The following is a 21,641-nucleotide window of genomic DNA, read 5'->3' as shown; positions in this document are numbered from 1 at the left end:
CTTGCCACAATTGCCCTGACACACTTACTTCCACTTGCCCTGTCACACTCATTCATCAAACCATGTCATACTCCCTGCCACTGGTACCCCTTTACTCACCTTGTCACAGTCACCAGCTGAAGACATTGATCATACACACAGTCAGGAAACATAGCTTTGCCATAAACACAATGCACAAAGGCTACAGGCAGACCCCCATACACATAACACACTTCAAGCAGCTACCCCATACACATAAGGTCCCAGACAAAAACGTAAACATGCTCACAGAGACATACATTCACAAACACAAGGATACTTTCTGTCAGACACACTTTCAGGCACATAAACAGGTACACTTTGCATCAATGTGTATATGTGACAGTGTGCATGTATTGCAACTCTACTTTTTCACTTTTTGTTAGTGGGGCCTCATGTTTGAGTTTCACCTAAGGCCTCATAAAGTCTAGAGCCGCATCTGCTGTTAATAATGTGAAATGGGAGGTATGTGAAAGATGAGATGGGGGTGTGGAAAAGTTTAGCTTCATAAATACAGTAGACTTTGTACTCATGTAACCATCTGCTAGTTATAAGCTGCTACTGACTTTACTAAAAAGTATGGATGCTATGTATTCTATAATATTGTGTTTTCTGCTTGCTATAGCAGTTATCTTTATTTACAACACCTTGAGGAGATGGATGTCAACAAAAGGAAATTTCCCTCCTGGGCCCACGCCTTTACCTCTGATTGGGAACTTACACATCCTGGATTTAAAGAGACCATATCTAACATTAATGGAGGTAAATAAAATATTTATAATTTGTGCACAAAATACTAGATTGTCACACAATATAAGAGGAAACCTGGAAAAGTGTCGACTAATGAACAAAATGTTCTGGATCTTCACATTACAAACCAGGTTCGCACAAGGACTAAATGTAGAATGGAACACAAGTCCGATTTTTAGACAGTTATAGTCTTTGGATGAATTTAGAAAGATAGATAAGTGGGTATGTCTTTATATCCTCCAATCATCTATGGTTTTGTTTACATTTGTTCCTCTGTCAAAAAAGTATGTTCTTTATTTTCCCATTTTTGAACAACGATGAATACGATGTATATGGTATTGAAAATAAATGTAGTTTATGGAAGGAGATCTGAGAATCTTATCACATATCTGTTCCCACGTGTTCTTTTCTATTCTTATTACTGTATTTTGTTTCCATCTATTACCTAGGAGCTACAGAAATGCTGAAAGGGTTACATTTTAGCAGGGTTGATTCATTATATTGATATATCTGCACAACATTTTGAAGACATGGCTGGCTCCTGTGCTTTTTAGTTTTAAAAAAGGATGAACCATATAACGAGCCCTTTTTCTTATAAATATATGAACTCCGTGACGGGGCGGCTCTAGACTTTGCGACAAGGCCTTAGGCTAAACTCAAACATGAGGCCCCCCCACTAACACCATTATTGAAAGAAATAGGAGTTCCCTTGTGTGTGTACAAGGAGCTGCAGATATAATGAAGGGTGGGCTTGCAGAGTTGGATACAGAGAGCCACTGTGTTTTGAGCTCTGACTGCAGTTATGGCATAATTTGCAGTAATCAAATGTATTTGCAATTAAGCTAATTGTTTATACTCGATTGTGGGATATGGCTGTATAGCCTAGCAGTCATGTATACATAAGTGCCAGTGTTGAAGGGGTTATTTGACATTTTGAAAAAATAACATTTTGGTTGGGCATTTAAAAATAATTTACCAAATAATAAAGTTATAGATAAGAAAACAGTGTCAGACATTTCCCCCACATACTCTACATAATATATATGTATATTATACGTGTTTCCCCATGCATTGTGTATGTATGCATATTATATGTTACTTGCAACTTTTACCTTTGCATTGCCCACACCATTCTCACATTGCAGACAGACACACACATACACATGTATACATGTTAATATACATACATGCCTTGTACAGAAACAAATCCTGCCTAAGCCCTACAGTAAGTAAACAGATAGTGCAACAAATGCTAATGCCAGTCATTGATTATGGGGATGTAGTGTATGCACCCACTCCGCAAACCCACCTTAATAAACGTAATACGTTATATAATTTGTTCTGCCGCTTTGTACTAGAATGTAATTACTGTACCCTACACTGTGACATGGTAAACGAGCTAAACTGGCTGTTGCTGGAATCCTGATGCACTCTTCATCTTTCATCTTCATTCAATCTAAAATCGTTTAAGAGATCTATGGCAATATACCTCAGCACAGAATGAGGTTGAATATTTGTATTACCTGTTAAGTATTACATTTATATATATGTGTATTTATATAGTTTGTATAGTATATCCTGTTGTAACAATGCAATGTTTTGTGGACAAAGACTCAGGACATACTTGAAAATGAGAGAAATAAAACATGGAATATCAATTTGATTCACCCAAAATGCCACAGACTACCTGGCATCAGTATTGTGGGTCATCATGTGGTCTATCTAATAATGGATGGAATGCAGAAATCAGCCTGATAGAGTGGAAGAGATGTGTCAGCAGGCATGGATGTGTTAGCTGGAAACTAGTTAAACTGCTTTAGGTGTTTGAAGTGTTCATTTAAACGAGCACTATAGGGTCAGGAACACAAACATGTATTCCTGACCCTATAGGGTTAAATCCACCATCTAGCCACCCTGGTCCCGTCATGCCTCCCTAAATATAGTAAAGCTTACATTATTCAAGTCTGCAGCTGCTTACTTTGTGCCTGTTTAGACCAGCCACTGCCTGCTGACATCAGTAGAAGTGGTAGCCTGATCCAATCACAATGCTTCCCCATAGGATTGGCTGAGACTGACAAAGAGGCAGAGCCAGCACAATTCAAACACAGCCCTGGCCAATCAGCATCTCCTCATAGAGCTGCATTGAATCAATGAATCTCTATGAGGAAAGTTCATTGTCTGAATGCAGAGGGAGGAGACACTGAATGTTTGGATGCATTTTAGGCAGCCATGACCCAGGAAGGATCTCTAACAGCTACCCGAGGAGTGGCCAGTGAAGTTATCACTAGGCTGTAATGTAAACACTGCATTTTCATTGAAAGACAGTGCTTATAGCAAAAAACCTGAATGGAATGATTCTACTTACCAGAACAAATTCAATAAGCTGTAGCTGTTCTGGTGACTATCGTGTCCCTTTAATTAGTCATGAACTTTCTAAACTTTAATTTATTTAAAACATGCCCTTTTTCATGCCAGTGTGTGTTCATTTTATTTACTGCCTGAATAACTACCTAGTAATGTGTTTTATATTATAGCTGTCCAAAGATTATGGCGCAGTATTCTCTATACAGATGGGAACAACGAAAATGGTGGTTTTGACCGGTTACGAGACTGTAAAAGACGCACTGGTGAACCATGCTGAGGAATTTGGGGAGAGGGCCGCTCTTCCGATATTTAAACATTTGGATAATGGAAAAGGCAAGAGAAACAGATCTCTAATCAAATATTAACATATCTGGTTTTGAATTGAATAATTCAGCAATAGAATTCATGATGATTATGGAAGTTTAAGAAAACTAATTAAACAGAACCTGTCACCAAGGTTAATAATTTATAGACTTGGCTTAAAGCAAAAGCTCTACTGTTAAAGGAAAACCTGCTATTCTGTGCCCAGTAAACCTCATGCAGTGCCATATATAGATACCAAACTCTGATTACCCTAATCATGATATATTATTTAAAAAAGAAGATACCCCTGAAAATGATTATATATCATGTGAGGTATTTTGAATCTTTTCATGTAGCAATTACATAACAATTTATTTCCAATTTGTTTATATGTTTCTCACACACACTGCATGTTTCTGTTGACCTACAGCACAGTGTAAATATCCTATATTTCTATTCTCTTCCATCCCTACAGTATAGCTATATTGCCTATACCCCACATATACGTTTGTCTGTTTAGGAACTTTAAAGGTCAAATTGGTCAAATTGATGTCATATTAGAGACCTGTCAGGATTACTCTTGATCCAGCACGTAGAATTGTGTCACACAGAGAACTAATAGGTAACGTATTAAATTGGCTGGACTGAACGTACCAAAGAGTAGTCAGGATACTTGCCGAGGATACAGGAAGAGATACAATGTTAAGGGAAAGCCAGAAGTCAGGGATACCAGAATATAGGAAAGTCAAAAGCGAAGCCAAAGTAAAAAAACAGAATATAACTGTTCAGGAACGCACACTCGGACAACCACTAGGGAAACCGCAACAGGGCAATGAGGAAAGGTAATTTTGAGCTTAAATACATGCTTTACCTTTCTGATTGGCAGAGATCGATCTTTGACCCCTAAACATGTGCGCGCTGCTCCCGCGTGACGTCACGTGCACCCCAACGTCATCAGTAATAGGGGCGGACATGGGGGTATAATTTGCTGTGGATCCGCAGCAGCCGGCGTCCATTACCATGCTGTAGTGTGGGAAGATGACGTATCTCACAGGCACTTTATCTAGCCTCATAAAGATGGCGGCACCCAGAACCTAGGTCCGGGCACAAAATAAAGATTAAAAAATAGGTAATATGGGGAGCTTAGGGGCATTTGGGGGTAACTAGGGGGTCAATTAGATGTAGTGTCGGGAGGGGGGTTAATATAAAACGGGATTTGGCCACGACAGTGCCGCTTTAACAATTAAAGTGGGCTGAAATAGCAATGAACAAACCTGTTGATGATTGTTTGTTGGCTGCCACATATTTCTGATGGTAACTGGTCAAACCATTGACTAGGAACACCAGTCACACTAGCACTCTAATTGAAAGGGGTTACATGTTGTCATTGCTGTAGCAGAAGGTGCTCAGGATGCAATGACTGACTTGAGAAAGATAGCCAAGGCAAGGTCAGTTCAGGCGGCAATGGTTCTTGAGCAGAGAAACAGGCACGAGGTCAGATAGTGGAGGCAGCAATAGTACAAGGCTGCAGGTACAGGTACCAAAGTAACTTTAGACACAGCTTGCACAAATGTCCAGCTTGCACAAACAAGCAATGAGAGAGGCTTCAAAGGCTTTTAAATAGGGGAGAGCATGGCACACCCACAATGTCACATCCAAATCATTGACGTGACCCCCAAAACCACTTCACCTCCTTCCTCCATAAAGCATGCCATGCACAGTGCACCTAGGAGAAACCTGGAAGGATGCAGTCTCTTCAGACATAATGGTAAATACACCCCAGTTCAGTTTGTATATAATGGCATATATAGAAGAAACACCACGCTGCCACTAATGGATCTTATGGAACTAGACAGACCATTTCAGGGCTTGTGGACTAACACAGATGCCTGGAGGAGAGGATAAACAAGGTGAGGTAGAACTGGTCATGTGGGAGCTGACACCCTTACAGTACCCCTACAGGTGCACCTATATAGTCACCTAGATGCAGCTCGATCAGGTTAATAATGATGTAAATACCTTATTTCTGCATTCACATTGGTGGCTGGTTCCCAGGAACACTCTTTGTATCTCATAAAGTGGAAGGGTTATTGCCACAGTTTTCCTTGTTTTGAGTCTATGACTTATTGGACTTTCTCCTACTATGATGACAAGGAAGAGGGGTTCTTCTAGGAAAGAGGTTCTTTGTTACCAGCTTTACCAAGAACTCATAAAATGTGGGAACGTTGTTAAGTTGTACTACTTCAGGAGATATGATTTTGTATATATGGAATTGACCAACATATCTAGTGCCTCATTTCTTGGACAGGCATATCAGGTGGAGATGTCAATTGAGTAGCCAATTTGGATATGGATGGCCAATGGCATATGAGGGGTCTAGCTTACATTTGTTATCTGCATAGGTTTTATAGAAGCATTGTGTTTCCTTGAGAAAGTATGTGTGAATAGGTGGTTAAGTCTGGAACTGGGTTAGGCTCGGGTAGAAACCTAGACTAGAACTAGAAAACTAGAAAAGCTGTTTAGTTGGAATCAAAAATTAAGAAAGAGGGGAGTATGGTGGAAATTGTGTACATTGAAGTTGCATGCATTGGTAGCAAGGGAAGGGATGCTTCAATTCTGATTGTAGGTGAGTGGTGTACCAATGAATGTATGTCTTGAAGGTTTGATTGGCTCTTTCCTTCTGTTTGTTGGAAATGTCTGTCTGTAAGGCTGTAGAGAAATATGTGGATATGCTTTGGTTATAGCAACATACTTTTAATTGTGAGACAAAGTGGGTACATTTGTCAGACAAGATGGATCCTTGTAAGTTTACAGACTTAATCGTGTCAGTGAGTGGCTGTCTTTTTGGCCAATAGTAGCCCATTAACTTGGGATAGCATTCCCCACATAGTGTTCCTGGAGGCTAGAAAGGACTATATGGACTAATATAAAAAAATTATGATTTATTGTAGAGATAAAAAATAATAAAAACAATATTTAGACTTCTCAAAAGCATATAAGCAAAATGATAGAAAGTCCAAGTATAAAAGTCCTGGACATATTGTTGGATGTTCAAGGGTTTTTTGTCCCCGTAACCAGAAACTGAATTTTGAAATTGCTTCAAAACTTTGAGACATATTGCCTCAGGCACATAGAATGTATTATGGAAAAGAGGACAGGGTTGTAGATGGGAAAGCCCTAAATACCTTTATGAGATGGAATATGAATACCGAGATGTAATGTTATTGAAGGAAGTAATGTTATTGAAGAATCCTTAATTTGGCATCCTTACATTGAATTATGTGGGATATTTAAGGATACCTAATTAGAGGGCTATCTACAAAACAGCTGAAATATCAAAATTAAGAGCACTTTTCTTAATATTGATCATTCAGATTTTTAATATCAAAACAAATGGAACCACAATTAATTTGGTTTGTTTTAGATTACTTAGTTTTTGGTTTTATTTCTTATTTTTCAAACATAAAATTAGTCCAAAATTACAAAATTACATTCGGCCGAAATTTGATTCAGGATGAAACAAATTGCACATCTCTGATCCAAGGTCCAAGTGTAATTACTTTCACTGTGCTGCACATGAGGTAAAGGATGGGCTACTCTTTAGTGTTTCCACCATATTTTTCAATTTAATGTAATTTGCTTATTGTCATCATTTGTAATAATAGAGAGAGTGTATCATTTCTTTGTGTGGGTCAATTTGCTTTCTTTATATGATTTATGCAGAGTTTTACAGCTGTTTCCTTGGTCCCAAACCATCTGGGGAGTTACTTTTTGGGCACCCCTGCTTTAGAGAGTAATGGGTGTTTAGACTTTTTTTTTTTTTTTTTTTACTTTAAAGCCAAGTTTGAAATTGGTCTGTAAGACACTTGCTTCACATGGCTTAAAGAAAGACTGGTTTTGAGCCAGAACTTTGGGAATAGACTCCATTCTGTTCTATTTATTCCTTAGACCTTCAGATATCGTGTTCAGTAGAGTGGTTGTATGTATTAATAATAGTTCTAATTACAGGTCTTCTTTTCTCACATGGAGAAAACTGGAAAGTTATGAGGCGATATACTATTACCACCTTGCGGGACTTTGGAATGGGAAAGAGCAGTATAGAAGAAAAAATCGTTGATGAATGTGATAAGTTGATTCAGCAATTTCAATCATTTAAAGGTACAGTAAATCATTTCTTGTAACAGAGAAATTATTTGTTAAAAAAGAGGACAAAATACACTATCAAGACTAATTTGATTGCTTACAGGTCATGGCAGGAGGTGTGCTGGGCAGCTTACATAGCTTGCACTCACAAGGGTTCTTACTTCAGGGTACACACATAAGCTAAGAGAGCAATATTTTATGAGCTTTGTTCTTTCAACTCCCATTCTCAAACATTGTTTAATTGAGAGGTCATGCCCTGTTCAACTCCATAAACCTGTAGATGTATATAATTGGTAAACAATAACCACTTTAAAGATGCACAGCTCCATGGGTCCGGGAATACCGGTACCCCGGCCCAGGTTTTTTACAAAGTTATGTTCTGTTTTTACGTGTTTTGTTTTGTTTTGTCTTTGTGTTACTAAAACGATACTTGGTACAGGACACATGTATGCAAATGAGAGCTGCCCTTCTATGGGCTCATGCATTAATGTTTCAGCAAACTATGTAACCATAACCCAACGAAATATGGGGCTCTTGCATGAGCCAAACCATACAAGTCTTGCTTTGTGTCATTGCAAAATAAAGAATTACAAAAAAAAAAAAGATGCACAGCTTCTCCCATGCCTAATGACAGTCCCAGAAGAAAGGACAATATGAAAGTATGTATGTTTTTGTCTCATGGCCCAATTCACAATCAATAGATGATATCAGAAATCCTATTAGAACAAACTAAGCATGTCTAAGAAGTCATGATCAGCTCTGTGTATGTGTGCAGGATATATAGGCTGTAGTGTGCATTTTGGGCAAGGCCAGTGCTTCCTATAGGCAAACTAGGCAACCGCCTAGGGCCCTGCTTAAGAGGGTACGCCGGACCTGACTTTATGATCAAGTTTTCGTTGGCCCACGGCCTCTCCTCTATATTTTTGAGTGTGCCTCCGGCCATGTTACCGGGTGGGAGGAAGCACTTACATTGCTGCTCACTAGCACCCGGTAGAACACCGATCCGGCGGCATCCACGTCAGCCCTAAGAGCCGGGTCCCCATCCCAGGCATCCACTGCTGAAGCAGCGTGAGGGCGCTTCAATTGCTTGTTCCCACCCCTTCCCCTGAATGTGGTGGCAAGTGTGCAGGAGGATAGCAGAGGCGGGGCTGAGACAGGAAGTGATGGGCCGCCAGGCACAGGCAAGATGAGCATATGGAGGCAAAATGTCAGAGAATGTTAGTCTGTTTTAGTTAGTATGTTTGTGTATGTCAGTCTGTATTTGTCATTGTGTGTCTGTATGGGTCAGTGTGTGTCTGTATGGGTCAGTGTGTGTCTGTATGGGTAAGACAGTGTCTGTATGGGTAAGACAGTGTCTGCATTGGTAAGACAGTGTCTGCATGGGTAAGACAGTGTCTGCATGGGTAAGACAGTGTCTGCATGGGTAAGACAGTGTCTGCATGGGTAAGACAGTGTCTGCATGGATCATTGTGTGTCTGCATGGATCATTGTGTGTCTGCATTGGTCATTGTGTGTCTGCATTGGTCATTGCGTGTCTGTCTGCATGGGTCAGTGTGTGTCTGCATGAGTCATTGTGTGTCTGCATTGGTCATTGTGTGTCTGCATTGGTCATTGCGTGTCTGTCTGCATGGGTCAGTGTGTGTCTGCATGAGTCAGTGTGTGTCTGCATGGGTCAGTGTGTGTCTGCATGGGTCAGTGTGTGTCTCTATCAGTCAGTGTGTGCCTGTATGGGTAAGACAGTGTCTGTATGTGTGTGTCTGCATGGGTTAGTGTGTGTCTGCATTGGTCATTGTGTGTCTGCATTGGTCATTGCGTGTCTGTCTGCATGGGTTAGTGTGTGTCTGCATGAGTCAGTGTGTGTCTGCATGGGTCAGTGTGTGTCTGCATGGGTCAGTGTGTGTCTCTATCAGTCAGTGTGTGCCTGTATGGGTAAGAGTGTGTCTGTATGTGTGTGTCTGCATGGGTTAGTGTGTGTCTGTATATGTGTGTCTGTATGGGTCAGTGTGTGTCTGTACAGGTCAGTGTATGTCTGTATGGGTCATTGTGTGTCTGAATGGGTCATTGTGTGTCTGCATGGGTAAGAGCGTGTCTGTATGGGTCAGTGTATGTCTGCATGTGTGTCTCTGCATGTGTTAGAGTGTGTATATGGGTCAGTACGTGTGCGTTAGTTTGCATGGATCAGTGTGTGTTTATACTTGAGTCAGTGTGTGTGTTAGTCTGCATGAGTGGGGGAGCCAAAATATTTTTTGCATGGGGTGGGGCAAAAATGCTTGCACCGGCCCTGATTTTGGGGTGATACTGACTTTTGTGTGTGTTTGAGGAAACAGTGAAAATGGGGTATAGAGGCTGTAGAGGGAAGAAAGTGGTTGTAGTGGGGGCAATGGTAAGAAGACAGAGGCTGTGGCGAAGGATGTAATCTCAGGACAGGGGCTAAAGTGAAGCATTACAATGTTTTTTATTAAAAAACAAATTACCTAATGTGTATCCCCCAGAGGTTGACTTTGGGTAGGGAGGGGAAAAACTGATGCCTGGTGGTTCGGTGGCAGATGCTTCTATCTGCACAAGACAATTATACTGCCGAATGTGTTGTCAGAATCAAGTTAGTAATGCACAAATGGAAACATAAAGCAGTATAGTCTTCAGAGAAATTCCTGTTTGGAAGAAAGTAGATTCCTGGATAGAGTAAAAGAGGTAATATTCAATTAGATAGTATAGTATGTACTATCTTAAAATTGAAATGTAAACAGATCGTCCCCAATGGCAACCACTTATTGACTTTCTTTTAAACTGTGACTAACATTAAATGTCCAAAACTGCAAATGTTGAATTGTTTCTGAATCATAATATCAAGTTTTCTTTAGACTGAGCTATATTTAACATATACTAAATTGCAATATTTGCATAAATATGTGATTCCTCTTTGGTGTTTGCAGTGTATAGGAATGTCATAGTCTTGCTTTGCATAATACAATTTAGTTTATAAAGCATAAAGTACCTATATTAACACTCCTGGAATGATCACAAACTTGTAGAGGAACACATTTATTGGCCAGAAGCCCATTTCATTAATATGATTACAATTGTCCCAAAAATGACAGTCTTTCCTCCCCACTTCAAACAGTAAAGGAACCGTAAAAGATCATACAGTTCTTACAGCCAAGTAGAGTGAAGGAAAGTATACTTGACATTTATTTTAGAAATGTGTGATATGCTGTATGTGGGCATTATGCTGAAATGTAGACTTTTTTTACATTCTGAAAAGAAAAAAAAACAGAAGAAAGAAGGAGAATTAAAAAAGTGTGTGATGAATAGATGACTGTCTGCTTACAGAGAATGGTACGAATTCACAACCACAAATCCAAGATATCTACAGTATGCTTAACACCTATATCTTTCTTTTAGGCAAGCCATTTGATTGCTCTGTGATCATAAATGCAGCAGTTGCAAACATAATTGTGTCATTAGTCCTTGGACATCGCATGGATTATGAGGATCCAACATTTTTGAGACTTATGAGTCTAACAAATGATAATGTCAGGCTGGCGGGATCACCGATGATTTTGGTAATGTAGTATATTAAGTGATCTTTAGTAGTAAACTGGGTAAAATTCACAACATAATATAAACATTACCCCATATATATATACAGCTAAAACCACCCATGAGATTAATCTGTAAATCCCACCTAAAAATAAAAAAAATACTAATAAAAAATGTTAAAGTACACACAAAATACAAGCAGAGTTACCCCCCTGGTCATCAGAGGAATTGGCTTGAGCCAACATAAATTGTTACAGGCAAAAAGGTGTGAATAAACTAGGTACTCTGGTATTAGAGTTATACTGCGAGTCTTTCCTCCAAAGAAAGAGAACTATGTATTATTTAATCACAATGTGATGCTAAGAGTCTCGCTAAGTCAGATGTGTGTATATATATATATATATATATATATATATATGTGTGTCCGGGATATTAACAGCCGATCAAACCTTAATTAAAACACTTCGGGTATGACATCAGTCGGTTTTTGAAATTAATATTAATAAAGGGTGAGGTGGGAGGGGAATATCCGATAGCGACGACAGCTAAGTAGGAGTCTCCTGGGCTCATATAGGCCGGAAACCACTCCCACAATGCATTCTATTTGTGTCCGGGATATTAATAGCCGATAAAACCTTAAATAAAACACTACGGGTATGACAGTCGGTTGAGGTGGACCATAACTGACGAGTGGTTAGGCCTGTAAATAAAGAGGGCAAAAGTAAATGCAAATCTTTATTGAAACAAAACTCGTACAAATTATTTAGCAATGTTACTGAATGCTTGTCTAATCTCTTTTTTGGGATTTGGAATGTACCTACCATAAGCTGATGATTTCCACCGTCTCATGTTTTTAATTATATAAGTTGGAATTTGATTGCTTGAAGCTGCGATAGCGGCCCCTATACGAAAGAAATGACCTGAAAAGGAGTACGGATTAAGACCTAATCGAAGTATTAATGTGACTCATCTTAGTATGAGAGATGCTTTATGAAGTCTTTAATCTTTAGGCATTTTTGGATTTCTGAAGGTTTTTCAACAGTAAGTTCTTTTGGTCGCAGATACCCATAAAATGCCATATAGAACACAGCTTTAATAATGATATTAGTTTGAGTATCGAATGGGTTTTGGTCTAGAACAGGGGTTCTCAAGCTTGTCCTCAAGGACCCCCTACCAGTCCAGGGTTTAGGGATTACTTGGGTGTGTCTAAGGGGTTTAGATAAAGAAAAAAAGTCTAAGGTGTTTTTTTTCCCTTTTTCTAAACACCTTAGACACACCCAGGTAATCCCCAAATCCTGGACTGGTAGGGGGTCCTGAGGACTGGGTTGAGAACCCCTGGTCTAGAAGATCTGAACAATGTCTAAATATGTCGCTATTAATAGGGAGTCTTTTAGAAGGTTAGAAGGTTTTTGAACCTTGAGTTTTTGAATACCTCTAAGCACGCTTTTGACTGGGTATGAGCTAAGAAAAGGTGTCATATTAGGGAATGATGTAAGCATATCATGTTGAATGCCTGTTAAATAAAGTTTGATGGTGTTGTATGAGAGATTTAGGTTAAAGGGACACTATAGTCACAACTTTAGCTTTATGAAACAGTTTTTATGTAAAGATCATGCCTTTGAAGTTCCAATGTTCAATTCACTGTCATTTAGGAGTTAAATCACTTTGTTTCTGTTTGTGCAGCCATAGCCACACCTCCCCTGGCTGTGACTGACACAACCTGCATGAAAACAAAATGGTTTCATTTTCAATTAGATGTTACTTAATTTAAAAATGTTATTTACCGCTCTGTAAATTGTACTTCAATTACACACAGGAGGCTCCTGTAGGGTCTAGCAAGCTATTAACAGAAAAATAAACCTGAACTGGTCAATTGAAAAAGGGCGCCCCCTGGTGCATAACTATACATATATACAATGAAGTTATAAAACATAACCTTTAATAGTTGCTGTAGTAAAAAACTCCAATAGGGAGTTAGAAAAAGAAAACAAAAGTAAACTTAAAAAATGGGAGGATAGGTGTCTAGATGGGGATAGATAACCTAGAGGTATCTCCTGGAGGATATAAAGCTAGATAAAGCTAGAAATCCCCCCAAAGTGTATAGTTCGTCTCTTATGAGCAATCCCAGCTGGAATTGCCAAAATAGAAAATATAATTATGAGCCACTTCTGTGATCGCTAAACACAATCCCTGCATATAAAGAGTGCTTGCTTATGGCAAGAATAGTGCACACTTAGGAAACAATTGTAACAGAGAGTAGCGATAGAAAGGCTCCACGTATTCAGCAGCTAGTTTAAACATATACACGGATACATAGTGGCAGTTTGCACAGTATCTATAGCAATACTGTCACCAGGGGACGGACAACAGCGAGAGGGAGAAAAAGTATATATATTGAAGGTCTAGTTGACAGCTCTGTGAAAAGGCTGACTAGCAATATAAATTGCACGATCTGACCAAAGATTAAAGAAATCCCCGTTACCCACAATTCCCCCGTCCCCTTGCTAAACTGTACGAAATTCTAATGATACTGAACTAGCTAGCTGATAGACTGAGAAACTAAACTGGTCGGTGTCCAAACAAAACTTGTCCTCCCTTCTGCTACCTAACACGTGCTTCGGCGCTGCTAAACGCGCCTTCGTCTGAGGCTAAACAGTGGATCAAAGCATCGCGGGCTCCTTAAGTAGCCCCCTCCGTTTAATTCACGCTGGGAGTGTGTATACCGCGTTTGCGCCAGGATTGGCCGATCGCGGGTGAGGCCCCGCCCCTAGTGACGATACCTCCTTCGATTGGTGTATGTCCGGTGGACAGGCTGCAGTGTGTCTATTAACCATGTGTGTGCTGATCTCGCACGGCCATGGAGTAAAGACACATCACATTACATCCAGGCAGAAAATTCCAGGGAGGTTTTAGGAGGTGTCCACTGGGACTTAGTGGCTATAGAATAGCAACCAAACCCCTGAAAATGACACAACAGTGTCAGTATTAGTCCTAAGATTAAGGGGCTTTACTCTTATGTGCCATTAAATGGACATGGATCTTTACATATTGCGGCTACAAGAATAGCAATGGAGCCCATGAAATTGAGACCGCAGTATCAATATTGGGTTAGTCCTAAATTTAAGGAACTATTATTATGAGCCATTGGATGGATATGGATCCTTGTATTGTGGCCCAGCATGCGTATATGGGGTTCGGAGATCCAACGATGCTTTGACTACAGTTAAGTGAACAAAATAAAATATATACAGTCTGAATAGATGATATATACATATATAATACAAAAAATATGATTTCCATGTGTGGTTATTTATCGATGAAGGGGGTAAACGTGAACCCCTCATTTAGTCCATTGGGGGCCAACGTTTTGAATCTATAGATCCAATAACACTCTCTTTTTAGGAGAGTGTGATCCAAGTCACCTCCCCTGCGACCTATGGTCACTTTTTCAATCCCAGCGAACCTGACCCCTCCTGGATCCCCACAGTGTTGGTTTCTTATATGTCTTGCTATAGGGGTGTCCCTCTGGTTTCTAGCTGAGTGTACGTGCTCCATGATACGTCTTTTGAAAGGGCGAATCGTTTTGCCCACGTATCTGAGGCCACATGTACACACTAAGAGGTAGACCAGGCCCTTGGTACTGCAGTTAAAAAACTGTTTGACATTGCAGACCACCTGGTCTGGGCCACAATACAAGGATCCATATCCATCCAATGGCTCATAATAATAGTTCCTTAAATTTAGGACTAACCCAATATTGATACTGCGGTCTCAATTTCATGGGCTCCATTGCTATTTTTGTAGCCGCAATTTGTAAAGATCCATGTCCATTTAATGGCACATAAGAGTAAAGCCCCTTAATCTTAGGACTAATACTGACACCGTTGTGTAATTTTTCATTTTCTATAGCCACTAAGTCCCAGTGGACACCTCCTAAAACCTCCCTGGAATTTTCTGCCTGGATGCAATGTGATGTGTCTTTACTCCATGGCCGTGCGAGATCAGCACACACATGGTTAATAGACACACTGCAGCCTGTCCACCGGACATACACCAATCGAAGGAGGTATCGTCACTAGGGGCGGGGCCTCACCCGCGATCGGCCAATCCTGGCGCGAACGCGGTATACACACTCCCAGCGTGAATTAAACGGAGGGGGCTACTTAAGGAGCCCGCGATGCTTTGACCCACTGTTTAGCCTCAGACGAAGGCGCGTTTAGCAGCGCCGAAACACGTGTTAGGTAGCAGAAGGGAGGACAAGTTTTGTTTGGACACCGACCAGTTTAGTTTCTCAGTCTATCAGCTAGCTAGTTCAGTATCATTAGAATTTCGTACAGTTTAGCAAGGGGACGGGGGAATTGTGGGTAACGGGGATTTCTTTAATCTTTGGTCAGATCGTGCAATTTATATTGCTAGTCAGCCTTTTCACAGAGCTGTCAACTAGACCTTCAATATATATACTTTTTCTCCCTCTCGCTGTTGTCCGTCCCCTGGTGAAAGTATTGCTATAGATACTGTGCAAACTGCCACTATGTATCCGTGTATATGTTTAAACTAGCTGCTGAATACGTGGAGCCTTTCTATCGCTACTCTCTGTTACAATTGTTTCCTAAGTGTGCACTATTCTTGCCATAAGCAAGCACTCTTTATATGCAGGGATTGTGTTTAGCGATCACAGAAGTGGCTCATAATTATATTTTCTATTTTGGCAATTCCAGCTGGGATTGCTCATAAGAGACGAACTATACACTTTGGGGGGATTTCTAGCTTTATCTAGCTTTATATCCTCCAGGAGATACCTCTAGGTTATCTATCCCCATCTAGACACCTATCCTCCCATTTTTTAAGTTTACTTTTGTTTTCTTTTTCTAACTCCCTATTGGAGTTTTTTACTACAGCAACTATTAAAGGTTATGTTTTATAACTTCATTGTATATATGTATAGTTATGCACCAGGGGGCGCCCTTTTTCACTTGACCAGTTCAGGTTTATTTTTCTACTAACACATGCATGTGAGGGTTATCCCCTGTCTTGGTCGCCCCTTGACACACACCCAGTTGCTTCCCCTCAGGGGTACCCAACTACTCTATTTATCAAGCTATTAACAGAGCAGAAGATAATAAATTATAAATTAAACAGAATTTGCAATTAAGGAAGTTTAAATATTAGATAAATCTTTACAGGAAGAGTTTAGGAAGTCTGTGTAAGTCACATGCATGGATGTGTGAATAGGGTGCATAAACAAAGTGATTTAACTCCTAAATGACAGAGAATTGAGCAGTGAGACTGCAGGGGCATGATCTATACACGCAAACTGCTACATTAAGCTAAAGTGGTTTTGGTGTCCCTTTAGTGTGGCAAAAAGGTGGGAAGGCTACTATGGTATTGATAGAATACATGTATTACATTATAACCGTATACAAATTTCATAAACATACAGTATGCTCTATTGGAAGATTTGTTCAGTATTTTCTGACACTCCTGCTTGTGATAACTTGACAGTCTGTTTTAACAACTATTTTAAAGCATCAGTAGATCCTTTAATGCCAGGGGAACTTTGGGATGTTTGTTCACTCATGGGTAGAGCATCTTTTTTCCCTGTAATTTAGAATGTGACAATACATCAGCTGCAGAATTATGGGATCCTGGTATATGTATGCAGTGTAAATAGAATAGCTGTGTAGCTGCTAACCATGTTAGTTTCCTAATCAGATAATTGTTAGTTAATGTGAGCATCATTGTTAATTATATTACAAGCTGCTAGCTTGTCTGCAAAAACATCTGGCTGCTTTCCCTTTCCACTCATTACCCCAAACATGTGCTGCTACGACTATTGGAAGAATTTCAAAAAGGGCTGATGTTTCTTTGAAATTTTCTAGGGATGATGTTTTGAGGGGCCATTCTGCTTGAACCCATTAGTTGTCATAGCTTGCTGCATAACCTATTGACCATGCTGCGTCTGTCCAGACTACTGATGATTTTTTTATAATTGGTGGTATAAATAAGGATCTGCCATTCCAAAGAGATAGAAAGTGTTGCCACATATTTAGGTCTGCCTTAGCAGGGTCATCTATGGGTGTCCTAGAGTCATCATCAGATAACTCATGTAACAGATTCATTATATATATATATATATATATATATATATATATATATATATATATATATATATATATATATATATATATATATATTTATATATATTTCTTTTGGGGGGGGGGGGATGATCCTAACAGGGACTGTAACTCTTTCCTAGTGCAAGAAACCTTATTGGCGCATAAATCAATGTACTTCACTATTCTATCGATCTTTTCCTGGGGTAAACTGGCTTGCATTATTACAGTATTAAGTGTGATACCTAGAAATTTTATTTTGGTACTAGGCTCTTCCGTTTTATCCTCTGCTACTTGTACTCCGAATTGTTAAATAATGCAAGTGTCTTGTGTAGGCTGTTATGTGTTGAGTTGTGAGATTCAATTGGATTACTATAGGACATCTGCACTTGTTAAGTAGGATACATGCTAGTTTTTTGGCAAAGATATCAAATATCTTTGGGCTACTTTTTGGCTCAAAGGTAAGCCTAGTTGCAAAATAGTACTGTTTATCCCACTTAACACCGTGCAGATGCCAGAGTATAGGGAGTAGTTTGAAAGTATTAGTGCAGGGCCAGATTAAGAGCACACTGCGCCTGGTGCTGACAATTATGATGGGCCTAATTACGGAATCTTATTGATCAAAAACACTAAAACAGTCATACCTCCCAAGCGTCATGTATCTGATGGAGATGCTGCTGGAGGGAAACTCATAGGATGCGGCTATAAGAAAACACATACTCTATGCTAATCTCTCTCTAATTTATACTTTCATCTTTCAAGTAAATCCATAACCCTTAACAGCAATGTCCAGTGAAGCAGGAAGTCAATGGGCGGGGTAAAAGGGTGGGGTGGGTCACTGGTGCGAATCACGTGACCAGACCTGCCAAAAGGGGAGAACATGCCCAAAAAGGGGGCATGTCTGTCCAAAGAATTTGAGGGACAGCCTGGCATGAATGCATGTCAGGCTGCCCGCCAATCCTGCAGGCTATCCAACTAAGGCAGCACCCTGAGCTTGACATAAATGCGTCTAATGATGCACTCACTTCATGCTTTCTAAGGACTGTACCCTAGCACTCGCTGGTCCACTAGTCTCCTTACCTTCTTAGTAGCAGGCAGAAGTTCCTGGTATATAGTCTGAGACAGAGAAAAGGTGTATGTAGTGAGTGTAGAAGAAAGGGGACATGCCACTGTGTTAGAGAGACCAGCGTCTGCATTACCAAAACTAATTTTATTGTCAGCCAGTCCACACAAGTTTTGTTCTCATACATCCCTCTTAAGCTTCCAAACTTAAAGGGACACTATAGTCACCATAACAACCACAGCTTATTGTATTTGTTGTGGTAAGTAGAATCATTCCATTCAGGCCTTTTGCAGTAAACACTGTCTTTTCAGAGAAAATAACTCCACTGGCCACTCCTTAGATGGCTGCTAGAGGTGCTTCGTGGGGCAGTACTGCCCAGTGTGTAGCACTGCCATTCAGTGTCTCCACCCTCTGCATGCAGACACTGAACTTTCCTCATAGAGATGCATTGATTCAATTTATCTTTATGAGGAGATGCTGTTGGACTTGTGCTGGCTCTGCCCCTGATCTTCCTAGTTGACGGTCTCAGCCAATCCTATGGAGGAGTATTGTAATTTGCTCAGACCACCACTTCTGATGATGTCAGCAGACAGTCAGTTCAGAGGCAGAGCCAGCAGCTGGAGACTTGAATACAAGTTATATTTTACTATACTTAGGGAGGCAAGAAGGGGCCAGGGTGGTGGTTTTAACATAATAGGGTCAGAAATACATGATTGTGTTCCTGACCCTATAGTGATCCTTTAACCAAGAGTATGTGAAGAGTAGTTAGGGTTGCCACCTTTCTTGGAACAAAATACCAGCCTTAATCATTTGTATAATCACAAGGAGTGACATCAGAGAAAATTCTGTAAAATCACCAACAAACTACTCACAGTTTGATTCTGCTGTATAGATGGATTGCTCCCAGTGTCTCAGTGTCCCTATGTATCACAGTGTCAGTGTCCCCTTGTCACCCAGTCCCCTAGTCTCCCAGTGTCTCAGTGTCCCCATTTCTCCCAGTGTCCCAATGCTTCAGTGTGTCCCCATGTCACTAGGCTACTGGGTACACAGTGAGACATGGGGACACAGTGAGACATGGGGACACAGTGAGACATGGGGGCACTGAAACATTTAGGGAAACTGAGACACTATGGACACAGACACTGGGAGACATGGGGACACAGTGAGACATGGGGACATCGGGAGACATGGGGACACCGGGAGACATGGGGACACCGGGAGACATGGGGACACTGAAACATTTGGGGACACTAAGGACACAGACATGGGAACACAGACACTGGGAGACTAGGGGACACTGGCTGGGAGACAGACACTTGGGGACACTGGGAGACATGGGGCCAGTTGTGGACATAGACATGGGGACACTGGGACATATAGGGACACTGGGAGACATGGGGACACTAGGCACACTGAGACACTAGGAACACAGACACTGGGAGACATGGGGACACTGAAACATTGGGGGGCACTAAGAAACAAGGGACACAGAGACATGGGGACACTGGGAGACTAGGGGACACTGGCTGGGAGACAGACACTTGGGGACACTGGGAGACATGGGGACAGTTGTGGACATAGACATGGGGACACTGGGACATATAAGGACACTGGGACACATGGGAACACTAGGCACACTGAGAGACATGGGACACAGACACTGGGAGACTTGGGGACACTGAGACACTTGCAATACTGGATTGGGGACACTGGGAGAAATGATGACATAGTGTCTCCGTGTCCCTATGTCTCACAGCATCCCCATGTGTCTCAGCGTCCCCATGTGTCTCAGTCCCCATGTGTCTCAGCGTCCCCATGTTTTCCAGTGTCCCCAAGTGTCTCAGTGTTTCCAGGTCCCCTAGTGTCTGTGTCCCCATTTGTCCCCTAGTGTCTGTGTCCCCATTTGTCCCCTATGCCTGAATAGCAAGGGTCGGTTAGGGTGATGAACTTGCTTGAGTAGAATATAGCAGCGATGAGTAAATAATCTTTAGTGCATAATACGTGATTATTTTGACGTAGAGTCAGGGGGAACATATGATGGTATGGTAAAGCCTGGTACACTAGGGTTTGTCCCAGGGAACATGACGATACATATACTGAACATAGGAGTGTGGCGTGTTACAAAAAAGGTTTAGCGAATAGGTGATCGTCCTCCAAATAAGTAATATACCTATCATGGGACCAAGTATACAGATTGTCCATAACACATGGTAATAAATGTGAACTTGATGACTTCCTCAGAGCAGTACCAGGTCCATGAGTGATAGAATAAGACATATGCAAACTACAGGGGGCATATAAGGATAACTAGTAGCAGGCTAAATATTTTCAAAAAAGAACCTGGACATTCATGTATCAGGGAACAGTGTAAAACTAACGAATTGGTACTATGATTGTGGTGGCCGCTAGATGGAAGCATGTAACTGAGATAGACTGGAGACTAGTTCGGTAGAAATTTGACGAAAAGAATCTAGCGAATAGGAATGGAACAAAGAGCAGGCAGGAGTAGGTGAACTGACTTAAGTCCTGAACTGACTTAAGTCCTGAACGGGAAAAAGTCCAGAATGGACGGTATGTAAGAACGTAAATGTGTGAACAATTGTGTGTTCATGGATTTGGCCCGTACAGGCAGACTTACGGTTCGTGGATATGAATGGTACAGGAAACAAACAACTTGACCCAGAAGCTTGTGGTGAGGTGAGAGGTCAGCTATGTGGCTGGAAAGTACCCAGACTTGGTGGACACGGAGGTTTGGTCCAGGAAAAGGCCCGGGAAGCCGGTAAGGGGTCCCATAGCGTCGGCGGGAACGAACGGCCAGTTCTTGAGAGGAGGTGAGTAGTCTCTGATCGCATGTGGCTGGAACAGCGTGATGGGAGTTATTGGAGCTTGGAGAACTTGGTCCGATCGGCGTGGGAGTCTCTGACCGCATGTGGCTGGAACAGCGTGATGGGAGTTGTTTGAGCAGGGAGAACTTGGTCTGATCGTCGGGGGAGTCTCTGACCGCATGTGGCTGGAACAGCATGATGGGAGTTGTTGGAGCAGGGAGAACTTGGATCAATCGGCGTGGGAGTCTCTGACCACATGTGGCTGGAACAGCAGGATGGGAGTTGTTGGAGCAGGGAAACACTTGGTTCGATCGGCGTGGGAGCCACAGTAGGCCCAGACCAGCTTGTTTTGAGTTTTAGGCAGTCTGTGTTGATGAACTTTGAACCGGAAGTAGTCATGAACCAGGCAGCATCAGCCCTGTGGTGTAGGGGGCCTGAGTTTAAATAGCAGGGTAACCCCTCCCACAACTTCAGGCTACGCCTTCCAATATATACATATATATATATATATATATATATATA

General features: G+C 41.2%; 1 protein-coding gene across 1 annotated transcript in view; it reads left to right on the top strand.

Annotated features, from left to right (window-relative positions):
* Positions 1-581: 581 nt before the first annotated feature.
* The window catches only part of LOC134586526 (cytochrome P450 2C15-like), a 60,570-nt gene continuing 39,510 nt past the window's right edge, over positions 582-21,641 (top strand). The window contains exons 1-3 of the mRNA XM_063442085.1: positions 582-780; positions 7,444-7,593; positions 10,981-11,141. Of these exons, the coding sequence (XP_063298155.1) occupies positions 675-780; positions 7,444-7,593; positions 10,981-11,141 (417 nt within the window). The 5' untranslated portion in view covers positions 582-674. The remainder of the gene's footprint in view (positions 781-7,443; positions 7,594-10,980; positions 11,142-21,641) is intronic.

Source organism: Pelobates fuscus, chromosome 2 (assembly GCF_036172605.1).
Source record: "Pelobates fuscus isolate aPelFus1 chromosome 2, aPelFus1.pri, whole genome shotgun sequence".
In the NCBI taxonomy this organism is placed as follows: Eukaryota; Metazoa; Chordata; class Amphibia; order Anura; family Pelobatidae; genus Pelobates; species Pelobates fuscus.
This window is presented reverse-complemented; position numbering and strand designations above follow the sequence as displayed.